This window comes from Leguminivora glycinivorella, chromosome 17, assembly GCF_023078275.1.
Source record: "Leguminivora glycinivorella isolate SPB_JAAS2020 chromosome 17, LegGlyc_1.1, whole genome shotgun sequence".
NCBI lineage: Eukaryota > Metazoa > Arthropoda > Insecta > Lepidoptera > Tortricidae > Leguminivora > Leguminivora glycinivorella.
In genome coordinates this window covers 19,211,954-19,226,178 of record NC_062987.1, presented here as the reverse complement: position 1 = coordinate 19,226,178, position 14,225 = coordinate 19,211,954, and the positions used below count along the sequence as shown (strand labels likewise).

The 14,225-nt window shown below is 40.5% G+C and overlaps 1 protein-coding gene across 1 annotated transcript in view; it reads right to left on the bottom strand.

The window, feature by feature from the left end:
• The window catches only part of LOC125235109 (pyruvate carboxylase, mitochondrial), a 52,244-nt gene that overhangs the window by 28,610 nt on the left and 9,409 nt on the right, over nucleotides 1–14,225 (bottom strand). The window contains 7 exon segments of the mRNA XM_048141542.1: nucleotides 2,325–2,409; nucleotides 3,322–3,419; nucleotides 6,054–6,189; nucleotides 9,196–9,286; nucleotides 9,854–10,063; nucleotides 11,475–11,597; nucleotides 13,762–13,870. Coding sequence (XP_047997499.1) covers nucleotides 2,325–2,409; nucleotides 3,322–3,419; nucleotides 6,054–6,189; nucleotides 9,196–9,286; nucleotides 9,854–10,063; nucleotides 11,475–11,597; nucleotides 13,762–13,870 — 852 coding nt within the window.

The following is a 14,225-nucleotide window of genomic DNA, read 5'->3' as shown; positions in this document are numbered from 1 at the left end:
TATGTTTAGGTGTCAAAATATGCTCAAAACATCTATTTTTTGGTCGGCCTCGACGTAGTTGTGACCGTAGTTTGTTCCATGTTGTCTTTTCAAATAAAATGACTAGATGATGGACTAGGAAAATGTCACATCCGTTTCGTTGTTCATTAATATAATATACTTAGTGATAATAAACCTATATGTTGAGCTCAAATACGTTCAACAAAACGCAATCATTGTGCCAACAGATGTGACATCCAGTGACATCTGACATCCATGTCACATCACAAATGTCATTGTATGATTTATTGAATATTCATAATATATGCATATTAAATATTTTAGAATCGCAGCAGCAATGCGAGTAGAGATACAGAATTAATAACTGTATAAATTAATAATTGTATGACCAATGACCTCATACATAAAATTACCAGTTTAGGTGACAGAAGGCGAATCCAATTTGTAAACATTAAATTTAATGTGCTAAGGAAAAGAATCTTTCCGATTTTCAACGGGACACGGCTGAAGGGGCGAGCTGGTTTCGACTGCGCCCATGCATCTCAATTGTCCAGAAAGTTCATTTGAAGATCATTTTGCTTATAATAATCTGAGTAATCACAGTGAATGGTTTGACAGTATTTCAGCTAACATGTAGAGAGACTTGCTAGCTTCGTCGGTCAGGCTTCGTCTTGGACACAACGCCGATAGTTAGGCCGCCAGGTGTGGCACTTTGGATTACGTTTTTATAATAAATTAATGATAGTTTGTATTGTTTTGATAATATATTTTCTACTCGTATACTATACTCGTTTGGTACTCGTATAAACCTAAACTGAGATAATAAATGAATAAAAGGAAATAATTAGTGAAACTCTGATATAAGTAATAATTAATGAGACTAAATGCGTTTTCACATTATCCGATCCGATATCGGATGTAGGACTGATACCCCATACATTACAGGCGCTATCTTGGATTTTTTCCATTTAAATCCTTCCGACATCCGATATCGGATCGGATAATGTGAAAACGGACTAAGACAATAGATACCTTGTTAGTGTTATATACCTATGCCTATGTATATCCCACCAAAAACATTCTGTAAAAAATAGCCGTCTCGATGGAGCTGCTTGTTTATCTCTAAAAAAAGTAATGAAATCTACATAAAGTTCCTTACTGCGATTTCTTTATTATTATAGTTAACTAGCTTTTGCCCGCGGCTTCGCTCGCGTTAAATTCGAAAATCTCTCCACAAACTTCCATCCTCCATTCTAAGGAAGTGGGGGGATATAAAAAGAGACAAAAAGTAGCCTATGTCACTTTCCATCCAGTCAACGTCAATACGTCGCTCCGTTTTGCCGTGAAAGATGGACAAACAAACAGACACACACACTTTCCTATTTATAATATTAGTATGGATGTTGTGTGACTTGGCCGTTGAAGTGTAGCGGTGCTGGCGACAGATTGGTGCAATGGTGTCATGGAGCACCTGGTTATAAACTTCTTTATACCCTTGTGTATGAAGAAGTTTATAAGTTTCATATTCGATGGTCCGAGCTAAGGTTCGTAAAGCCATGAAGCCGAGCTGATAATCATTGACGCTAAACGCCGATCGAAACGCAGTCTGAAGTGGGTGATAAACGTACGATACGAGCAGGTATGCGTACTTATAGCTCGACCACCTTTTTCGATTGTGTGTCACCGTAAGTACGCGTAAAAACCGCTGCGCATAGTAGTCGACCATCCAACGCGTACTTGCTCGTACGCCTATCACCCACTTGACGTCGCGCCAACACTTTATGGAAAAAGCGGGTTTTCGACAACTAAGTACCAATAAGATTTTAGACATTCAAAAATCTTCAATAATACTCAACTGTTTCGGTCGCACTCGTTCAAATATAGGATAGGATTGGTATGAGCGAGACGGTCAGGAGATTGATTGTCAACATGATATCTATCATAAACACCGTTCGAATCACTGTATCACTTGTAATGCCGTTGAACTACCGCGTGCGTATTTAAAAAAAAACGACATTTTTATTCAAATGACACTCTTAGTGACATCTAGTGACATAGATTTACGGCTGCCAACGGGGTACGGTATTTAGTATGGACTCTGCTGGTCCTTTATAATGGTCCTTGATGATACTGAGGTACGTTTTTTCTTAGACTTTATCTGTCTATACGGAGTTATATGTCTTTGGTATGAACAGTCCGCAACTATGGTAAAATCGCATGCGAGTTGACGCGCCGTATGTGGACCTTAATCGATATGTAAAGTAAAAGAAATCGACACAATTCAATTTAAAAAGATAAGTACGTAATAATAAATGGAGACTTACCGAGAGGAACCGGGGGGATGTACGGCGTGATATCCGCGGGGGGGATGGATGTGGCTAGCGGCGTGGCTGGACCATTCACCAGCACCTGCAGGTTGTACATGAATTTAACTACATTGTTCAAGAAGGGTAACACACTTCTAGATGTCGCCAGGGGTTACAATGTTCTTTGTGGTGGGAAGATTCGCTAGGGATGGGGTCTTGGTGGCTGTGGCGGAGCGCTGGCGTATTGATCAAGAGGTCGTGACATGAACTCTCACCTAGGGCAGTTTCTTGCAAAATAGAAAATATTCGAGTATATGTACACTACCGTCAAAAAGTTTAAGACCAAACACAAACGTTCAGTGTCATTCTTATAAACCCTTCTAAAAATCATCAAACTAAATTTGTAATCAATAGAAAACAACGTAATCTTATTATATTGATCGGCAACCCATTTGTTTTGCAAGACGACAATGATCTCAAACACTCAGCAAAGATCTGTAGAAGCTACACAGTCAATAAAGAACGCCAAGGTGTGTTAAAAAATATGATTTGGCCACCGCAATCCCCAGACCTTAATCCGATCGAACTTTTATGGAATGAACTCGACCGTAGAGTCCGAAGACAATGTCCGACATCTGCAACAGCTCTATCTCTATGGGAGATACTGCAATACGAGTGGAAATCCATTAGCCAAAAACGCTACACAAACTTATAGCATGAATGCCAAGAATCTGCTCGGAAGTGAAAAACGAACGCATGATCCCTTTTTAAATAAAATTACTGTGGAATAAATTGTTATACGCTTTATTTTGTCGGTTGTAGGTACTGAAAAGTAATATTCTCATAGGAACTTCATGAAATGTTGATTATTTGCATATATCGTGTTTGGTCTTAAACTTTTTGACGGTAGTGTAAATTGAAATTACCCGCGAGTCAAGATTGCCCCTTATACATAGGCATTTTTCGATCAAACATGATTATTTCAGATGTACCAAAATTCCATATTTTTGTATACCTGTCCGAGATAGTTGAGCAGTTTCTGAGCACGGTTCTGAGATGCTTTGAACATGAAGAGCTGAGGGTGTTCGTCGATAAAATACGTGTCCAGGGCACCTGTAAACGAAATGTCCTCAATATAATGTGTGTCGCTTAACTTCAAACCTGGGACCTGGGTAAATCCATTCTGATTTAAGGTTGAAAGTATAAAAAATATAATATGATCTGAAAGATAATCATTATAATCAACCTTATAGCAGAATGGATTTACCCAGTTTTGAAGTTAAGCGACACATGTGTCGTTTCCCAAAAGGCGTTTTGTCGCTTGCCGTAAGGACGCTTTGACTCGCAATATTTAAGTTAAAGGAAAAATTCACGCTTCTGGACGAGGTATTTGAATGGTATCGGGATCGAAACTAGACGAGGTGCAAATCATTTTGATTAGTATCGCTTACAGACGTTGCTGCTTTTCAAAAAACTAGTTTAGGTTATTCTTGACAAATAGCTAATAGCTAAAGTGTTAAGTACACAGCAAAAAGGAGTGTACAAGTTTCTAATGGGTTGGCAACGCGCATGTGACACCCCTTGAGTTGCAGGCGTCTCCATAGGTTACGGTGACCGCTTTCCATCAGGCGGACCGTATGCTTGTTTGCCACCGACGTAGTATTAAAAAAAAATCCTTGCTGATTCGCCCCAAATACTGCTGGGCAGTCTGATGGCGGATCTGTGTCAGCTAGAAGCCGATAATTGTCAGGAATGGGATAAGTGGCGTGCGCTCATTTTGGAGGCCAAGATCCTCTTTGGATCGCAGAGCCATATTAGTTAGTTTTTTGCTGGATGGCGTCGATTCATTTCCAATTATTGTACATGGTGCAAGTAGACATAATTAATTAATTACTTTTCTTTTTTTTTTGTTCTCTTTTTTAGGGTTCCGTAGTCAACTAGGAACCCTTATAGTTTCGCCATGTCTGTCTGTCCGTCCGTCCGTCCGTCCGCGGATAATCTCAGTAACCGTTAGCACTAGAAAGCTGAGATTTGGTACCAATATGTAGATCAATCACGCCAACAAAGTGCAAAAATAAAAAATGGAAAAAAATGTTTTATTAGGGTACCCCCCCTACATGTAAAGTGGGGACTGAAATTTTTTTTTATTCCAACCCCAACGTGTGATATATTGTTGGATAGGTATTTAAAAATGAATAAGGGTTTACTAATATTGTTTTTTGATAATATTTATATTTTCGGAAATAATCGCTCCTAAAGGAAAAAAAAGTGCGTCCCCCCCTCTCTAACTTTTGAACCATATGTTTAAAAAATATGAAAAAAATCACAAAAGTAGAACTTTATACAGACTTTCTAGGAAAATTGTTTTAAACTTGATAGGTTCAGTAGTTTTTGAGAAAAATACGGAAAACTACGGAACCCTACACTGAGCGTGGCCCGACACGCTCTTGGCCGGTTTTTTTGTCTTTTTCTCTCTTTGTTTTTGTTATCTAAGTTTCGTGACGCATTGGTTATACTGTAAGGTCATGTAAACATGTTTTTTTTAATAAATAAATAAGTCAAATCCGAAAACATATTCCGGCATAGTCGTGTAGCTAATTGTCAAGAGAACTGGATTGGCCATACGCTCCGAAGGGACCCCGACCACATACCGAGGCAAGCCCTAGACTGGAATCCCCAAGGAAAGCGAAGACGTGCCCGCCCTAAGCAGTCCTGGCGGCGGACGATCACTGCAGAAGCGAAGGCGATAGGGATGACCTGGAGCGAAGTAAAGCGCGAAGCTCAAAACCGCTCGGGATGGCGACGCACTGTGGATGCCCTCTGCCCCATCTAGGGGACACAGGACATTAAGTCAAGTATTTGTTAAGAATAACCTAAACTAGTTTCTTGTCAAGCAGCAACGTCTGTAAGCGATACTAATCAAAATGATTCAAGAGGATTTGTACCTCGTCTAGTTTCGATCCCGATACCATTCAAATACCCCGTCCAGAATCGTGAATTTTTCCTTTAACACACAGTACACAGCAAAAAGGAGTGTACAAGTTCCAAGGAGGGTTCGGGTTGCCGACGACTCAAAGGACAATAGACGAAACAAATTAGTTCCGTAGGTCCTTCCGTCACCAGCACACCGCACCCTCATTGAGCTCTGGCAGCCTTACTCACCGGTAGGAACACAACACTATGAGTAGGGTCTAGTGCTATTTGGCTGCTGAGATATGATGAAGTTGGAGGGTTGAATGGAGGTTAAGTAAAACTGGTCATTATGGATGATGTGTGTTGTATTGTCTCACCGGCAGGAACACAACACTATGAGTAGGGTCTAGTGCTATTTGGCTGCGATCTTCTGGGATTAACGAAATTTTACAATGTTTTAATGTTGACAAGCATATTTTTAAATTAAAGGAAAAATGGAAAAATTCACACCTACGGCAGGATTAGAACCTGCGACTTCCATCGCTATCGCGCTTCCAACTGCGCCACGGAGGCCTGCTGGATGTGTGCGATTTATCCATGCCTTCCCTCAATTCTCAACCGCCTTAGCCAATGTCGTGGCCGGGACGTAAGGCCACCTACGTCCCGGCCACGACATTGGTCTAAGCGCGGCAGCGGTGAGCGGCAGCCATACGTGCGAATGAAAAGTCCCATCGCTGTGACTCGCTCCGATGTATGGCCGCCGCTCAGCGCCAATGTCGTGGCTGAGCCGTTAGGGTGGTGGTGAGAAGCTGTTTCACGTAGTGGTCAACTTACCGGAGAGGAACTTCTGGTTGCCGACAACATTGAGCAGGAAAGGAATGTTGGTCTTGACGCCGCGGATACGGAACTCTCGGAGCGCGCGGGTCATCTTGGCGGCGGCCGCTGGCAGGTCGTTGGCGTGAGAGATCACCTACAAATCAAAGAGGATCGAGTATTATGTAGAGAGTAAGAAGTTTCTAATGAGGTGGCAACGCGCATGTGACTCTGTTTGAGTTGCAGGCGTCCATAGGTTACGATGACCGCTTTACATCAGGCGGACCGTATACTTGTTTGCCACCGACGTAGTATAAAAAAAAAAAACTTAGAGAGTTAGTGCGTTTTCACATTATCCGATCCGATATCGGATGTCGGACCGATATCCCATACATTACAGGCGCCATCTTGGATTTTCCGACATCCGATATCGGATCGGATAATGTTAAAACGGTCTTACTGTCGAAATAAAATGTGTAATCACAGTGCATAGACTGCCATCTCTTGACACAGGCTTAAAACTTTGAACCTATGTTTTGACAATTTGGCCCATATTTTTAGCTTGATATGTGTTAAATGTCAAATATTAATATTAGCGCCATCTACCTGAGCGTACCCCAAAGGTGTAATGCCATCTAGGCCACCGTACCTTTTTTGTATGGTACTGAGGTACGTTTTTTTCTTAGACTTTATCTGTCTATACGGAGTTATATGTATATGTCTTTGCCTAAATGAGTTATTATTTGACGACCTGCCTGTTAAGCCGCGGTCCTGGTTCGAATCCCGGTAAGATGAGCACAGATATTTGGTTCTGAGTCATGGATGTTTTCTATGTATATACATAAGTATGTATTTATCTATTTAAGTATGTAACTATATCGTCGCCTAGCACTCATAGTACAAGCTTTGCTTAGTTTGGGGCTAAGTTGATCTGTGTAAGGTGTCCCCCCTCCGCCCTCTAAATTTAGATAGATAGATAGATAGATAGAATACTCTTTATTGGCACACCTCAGCAAGAGATACAGAAAAAAGATACAGCGGAGACAAAACAAATGATTATAAATAGAGGCAGACAACAGGCGGTCTTATCGCTAAAGAGCGATCTCTACCAGACAACCTTTGGGTAGCGGAAATAAAAAACATAATCAGAAAGAGTAGGTGCTTCGAAATGAAAAATCATACTTATTCTAATTTCCAACACACAAATTGAATAAACATACACATATAAGAGAATATAAATAGACTTACATAAACATACTTAAATAGTAATATACAGCAAGACAGATATATAGTAACAAACCAACAATATACAGCAATCATACCAACCACAGAGTAAAAATAGCAATACGATCACTAAGGGAGAGATAAATAATGTTCTTTAAGCATTTTTTTAAAAACAGAAATAGATTGAGCCCGTCTAATGCCCGGAGGTAGAGAGTTCCAGAGTCGAACAGCTTTGAAAGTAAAAGAGGAGTTGTAAAATTTTGAAGAAGAAGATGGGACAGACAAAAGTAGACTGCGGGACAACCTTACAGAATTAAGGTAACTAAAACGCGCCTTGAGATACTGGGGAGTTGTAGGAAGAAATAAAATGCAATACAAGAGGGACAAGATATGAAGGTTACGACGATAGCGAATAGGGAGCCACTTGAGCTGTGAGCGAAAGTGAGAAACATGGTCATACTTGCGTAACCCAAATATGAACCGAATGCAAATATTTTGGATGCGCTCAAGTTTATTTAGTTGGTCCTCCGTTAGGTCAAGATATGAAACGTCAGCATAGTCTAAGATTGGGAGAAGGAGAGTTTGGGCAAGCGCAATTTTGGTCGGAATAGGTAGAAAATTTCGCAGTCTCCTGAGGGAACATGCTGAAACAATCATCCTTCTGCTTACTTCGCCAACTTGAGGTGCCCAAGATAGAGTACTGTCCATTAGAAGTCCCAGATTTTTCACCAACGGGGAGTAGGTTATTATAACGCCATCAAAGTAGATTGGAGGCAGAGCATTAAGGTCGATTCTCGATAATAGTTTGGGACTTCCAAAGACGATACTTTGGGTTTTTGATGGGTTCACTTTAAGGCCAAAACTTAGACTCCAGTTTAAGATTATCGCCAAGTCGTTGTTTATGCAGCTAATGACTGATGGAAGATCCTCAGCTTTACCTTGTGAGTAAATTTGAAGATCGTCGGCATACAGATGATAATGAGAAGAAAGGTTATTGGTAATGGAGTTTATAAATATAGAGAAAAGTAAAGGGGACAACACGCCGCCCTGCGGTACGCCAGCCAGCGTGTCGCACCAGGATGAGTGAAAATCATTTACTTTGATACATTGCCGACGACCATTTAAGTAGCTTCGAAACCAGTCGAGTGCCTCAGGAGATATGTTAAGCGTCTGCAGTATACCTACTAGAATGTCGAAGTCAACAGTATTGAATGCATTACTAAAATCGAGTAACGTCAATACTGTAGGTAGAGTAATTTATTAGGTAGAGTAAAAGTTAATGGTTCTATAATACTCTTTACACAATTTTGACATAAAAAAGCGGTTACAAACATTGTGAGGAATATTCGTAAATGCTCATTTACTCGTAAACTATCACGCCACTGCTACAGTTGTCTATTCAAACATGATACATGACGATATAGAGCAAAAAGACGTTTTCAGCACACTTGCACGGTAATGCAGACGGAGCGAAAGTTATAGTCATTCACCCGAGGGAGTTATGAAATGTCTACTACCATATTTAACTTTTAAATTTTTTGACGACCGGTCTGGCTCAGTCGGTAGTGACCCTCTCTGTTGAGCCGCGGTCCTGGGTTCGAATCCCGGTAAGGGCATTTATTTGTGTGATGAGCACAGATATTTGTTCCTGAGTCATGGATGTTTTCTATGTATATAAGTATGTATTTATCTATTTAAGTATGTATATCGTCGGTTAGCACCCATAGTACAAGCTTTGCTTAGTTTGGGGCTAAGTTGATCTGTGTAAGGTGTCCTCAATATTTATTAATATTTATTTATTAATTTCGCTTCGAGGCGCGCGCCGCGTCGCTTGTGGCGCGTCTTACGGCATTCCTATACAAAATGTACTGAGTTCCGCGTCTTACGACTCGCGTCGCCTGAGTGTGGGTTGCCGCTTATATCCGTGAGTTTACTTACTTTTCACTAGCAGCGAGTCGTAATAAGGCGACACGATAGCTCCAGCGTATGTGGCAGCGGAGTCCAGACGTATACCCATACCTTCACCAGATCTGTACAAAAATTAACATAACTGTAATCCTATTGGACTTAACATAACTGTAAGACATTGGGGACTCGTTTTTTTACAGTATATCACTTGGATTTGTGCATTAACAAATTAACTATGAGCTTACCTAAATACTTCAAGCCTCTCAGTATTTAGTGAAAAGTTATTCGTCGAGTAGTGACTCGATACTGGATAGCAAAGCCCTGTGTTTTATATTGTCTTCGGCCAGTACTGGGACAATATAAGACCAGGCAAGCAAGTATTTTTTTTTCAATTTATTGAGAAAAAATACCTTAAAATTAAAGTTACACTCACACTCACATATATTGAAAGAGGCGCGTTCCTTAGTTCCAGTCTTAGCTCGTGTAGGTGAACGCGTACTATGCTTGTATAAGTGAAATATGACAGGTCGACTGTTCGTGTTTTTGACAGGCGGTAACTGTGAGGTAACCGAGGGGGTGGGCGGCTCTTTCAGCGGGGAGCGGGAGCGGCCATACTGTACGAAAGTACTCTTTATTATACTGTGCTTATACTATTGTTGGACATCTAAAACACTGGGCTATGACCTTACCTGAACACTTCAAGCCTGCCAGTGCTAGGTTGGAAGTTATTCGCCGGGTCTTCAGTGGTGACTCTACATTGGATAGCGAAGCCCTGTGTCTTAATCTTGTCTTGTGTCAGACCCAGCTCAGGTAGAGTCATGCCTTCGGCCACTCTGATTTGGGACTGCACTAAATCGATGCTGGTCACTTCTTCTGTGATTGTGTGTTCTACTTGTAACCTGCGGGAGATAGTTATTTACACGTCAAATTATTTAACTGTGAAGTAGAAGATAGTTTTAAAAATTGTAAATTAAGATAATTACTACTCCCACGGAATTAGTACTCGCACGGAAGAAGCGCTGGTAGCCTAGTGGTAAGTACGTGCGACTTTCGTTCTGGAGGTCGCGGGTTCGAACCCCGACTCGCACCATTGAGTTTTTCGGAATGTATGTGCGAAATGTCATTTGATATTTGTCAGTCGCTTTTCGGTGAAGGAACACATCGTGAGGAAACCGGACTAATTCCAATAAGGTCTAGTTACCCTTCGGGTTGGAAGGTCAGATGACAGTCGTTTTCGTAAAAACTAGTGTCTACACCAAATCTTGGGATTAGTTGTCAAAGCGGACCCCAGGCTCCCATGAGCCGTGGCAAATGCCGGGATAACGCAAGGAGGATGATGATACTACTCACACGGAAAAACGTAGCTATTTCTACCCAAGATTTTCTAGCATCCTGTAACACTACTGTTTAAAAAGTTACGGTATTGCAAAGACGCATCGCAAGCATAAATTTTTTTTCATAAATTTCATACTGCTGATTAAAAACGTTTGTAAACCTTTACAAGGCATAATCATGTCATTGTAGTGTGTACCACACCAGACCTACGCACATGCATAGCATACTCTGCATACTATTTAACGCCATGTACTTGTTATTTAATACAGAATAAACATCCATCCGAAGCAGTTCTCATCTACTCTCGACATCACATGGCGACATCATTTCATGATGATCGACCAATTGAACTATTATGATCGATATTGGATGATAGGAGGATGTTGGTGTAAGGATGAATAAATTGAACTATTAGGATATGATATTGAAATAGAAATATTATGATAACATAATATCACATTAAAGTAAAGTTAAACATCAGGCGCACTATTTATAAAAAGATTTGCCTTCGCCTTATTGTGGTACAGATGTAGTGCGGAAAGATTTGCCTTCGTATTGTTACGGAAACGTACGAACGTGTCATGCTATTTCAGTCAGTGTCAGTACAAGATATACCGACATGGACTGAACTAGCATGACAAATACGAACGTTTCCGAAGGAAACCCTTTTCGAACTACATCTGTAGGTCAGTTATTGTACTTGATGAGACCTAAATGTAATTCTTTCCACATATTTTTCTTTGAGATCTCTGCGTAAGTGTTCATGACTACAAAAAGTTTACCAAACCCAGCAGGTCTATTATGCTTCCAATTTTATCCCTTATCCAAGTGAATAAGACACCTATCACTCTCACACTGATACTTGCCAGAACGTGACGGATGCTTTATCCACGTAGCTAAGTGATAAAATTGCAAGCATCATAGGTCCGCTGGACTGATGGTTGACAAGGCACGAATGTCTAACAAAAGCCTGACCTAGCGTTGACCTCGATGAAGTAGAAATTGCCCTTGCTGTCGAGAAGGAACTCCACGGTACCGGCGTTTTCATAGCCCACATGTTTGGCCAAGTGCACAGCGCAGTCTGTCATTTTTTGCGAACCTGTAAAATAACGTTAACGTTTAATAGTGTATTACATTCCCCGTGTGATGACGGGTTAAGTATTTCACTACCCCATTTCTTAGAGAAGTCGTAGTAGTAGTAGAAGACGACTGTGGTATATGGGCTAAATTGTGGCGGACGCGAGAGGCTGGCAACCTGTCACTGGAATGTCGCAAAAATGTGTGGAATGTGTTCGTTTACTTTCAACCCCGTACCTTAATGGTTGATTTAGACGAAGCCTATTATTTTTTTAGTGTTTACACGATGCTTTTTTCAGGCAGCGTAGTTTAGGCGTCACAAAATAGGCTTCGTATAACAACCATAATTGCCAAGAGTGGCATTGAAACTTTACTAGTTTCATGTGCTCTGCATATCCCTTTATAGCCGCTGAATTCGTTACTTCACTACCCTACACTATGCTAGGCCCAACATACATACATACATACAGGTCGATTTTTTTTACTTTGAAAGAAGTGAAGTGTTCCATCATATTTTAAAATAGGCTAGTTTCCTATAGGAAGGAAGGAAACAAAATATTTTATGCAGTGCATGAAATAAAGCACCACGAAATTAGAAGAAATACATGGACAGCAGTTATGTTTAAACATAATTTTTATTTTATAAGTCAAAGAGAAAGATATAAAGTAAATGAATTGCCCGCTACGCCACTTCTCAGTATTTCATAGTAATTCTATATTAGCAAATCGTTTTGACAGTTCGTAAAAAGAAGCTGATTTTACTAGTAGGAAACTAGCTTATTACTTTTCATCTGAGCGGAAAGCCTCCTCCCCATTAAAACAATATCCGATTACTTCACATTAATTTGATATCAAAATAATAAGTAGACCAATAAACTAATAATTCCGCTCATTAGCGTGTTATCTTATTGTTTAAACAATTATTACGGGGGCTCGTCCCTCGTGTCAATATAATTAAATCGACAGTTTTCCTTAATCTATAAATAAAATGTGGCAGTAAACAAATTAACGACTTGGTTTGGTTCGGATTTTCATATTCGTACATATACGATTTACCACTGTTAACAGTATTTGGTCACATTATAATAAAGAGTACTATCGTACAGTATGGCCACTCCCGCTCCCCGCTGAAAGTGCCGCCCAGCCCACCCCCTCTCGGTAACCTCACAGTTACCGCCTGTCAAAATCGCGAACAGTCGACCGATCGATATTTCACTCATACAAGCATAGTACGCGTTCACCTACATGAGCTTAGACTGTGTGCTAGAAACGCGCCTCTTTTATATATTTTGATCGCCAATGTCCGAGGTGTGATTTGGTAAAGCAGGTTTGTTGATATGTTGCTTATTACAGTTACTATCCTAAGTATACAAATATACCGAAAAATATTGTGCCCAACACAAAAAACGTTGGCACCTTGTATATCGCTTTTCTTGAATTCGAAAATGTTTTTTTTTTTGGTTTCATACATAATAAATAGATTAATTAGTGTGAGGACCTTAATCATAAGATTAAAGTCACTGTCAGGTGTTTGACGGCACATGACAAAACAAATAACATTAGGAAGTGGTAAGGGATGCCTCACACGTGTTCAGTAATTAAATATTTTTTGTAATAATTCGATAACCGTAAGAGTTAAGAGGCTAGTTTCTTAGAGAAGTTGATTGTATTTGAACTACAGAATCCTTCCTTTGTAGTGAGATCACAGTCATAGCAGCGTCATACACCCACACATAGATAGAGAGCGACCTTTTACAGATCATTAAATTATGATATTAAGTACAAAAATAACCTTTGAAATATGAGAACACATTACCTTGAAATAGATGGCATGATAACTCCCCATCAGTGGATAATTTTAAGGTGCGTTTAAACGGCGCGTGCTAGCACGATCTTAAACCGACAAGTGATGGATCGCGCGAACTTTGCCGAGCCGAGCCGAGCCGCGCCGAGCGTAGCTGTTTAAACGGCGCGTGGCGCGCCGGATCACGAGCCGAGCCAGGCTCGGCTCGCGTTATCGCGCGCCGTTTAAACGCACCTTTAGACTAAATAAACAAACAGTTATTCCCTGAGTCTTGACTTGTCATTACCTCAATAACACTCCTACATTTCACCTTAAAGTTAACGGAATTCAATAAAAACAGGGTGTATATACGCTACCAAAAGGTTAGGTACAAAAAGTTATACCTCTGGGTCTAATCCGGGCGCGGGTGCCACCTCCACGACCTTCTGGTGCCGTCTCTGAACCGAGCAGTCTCGCTCGTATAGGTGCACAACATTGCCAGCCTTGTCACCTGCAATCAAACTATGTCATAAATCCTCCTTTTTTAGGGTTCCGTAGTCAACTAGGAACCCTTATAGTTTCGCCATGTCTGTCTGTCCGTCCGTCCGTCCGTCCGCGAGAATCTCAGCGACCGTTAGCACTAGAAAGCTGAAATTTGGTACCAATATGTATATTAATCACGGCGATAAAGTGGTAAAATAAAAAGTGAAAAAAAAAAATTTTTGTTAGGGTACCCCCCTACATGTAAAGTGGGGACAGATTTTTTTTTCATTCCAACCCCATCGTGTGATATATTATTTGATAGGTATTTAAAAATGAATAAGGTTTTACTAGAATGGTTTTTTGATAATATTAATAGTTTCAGA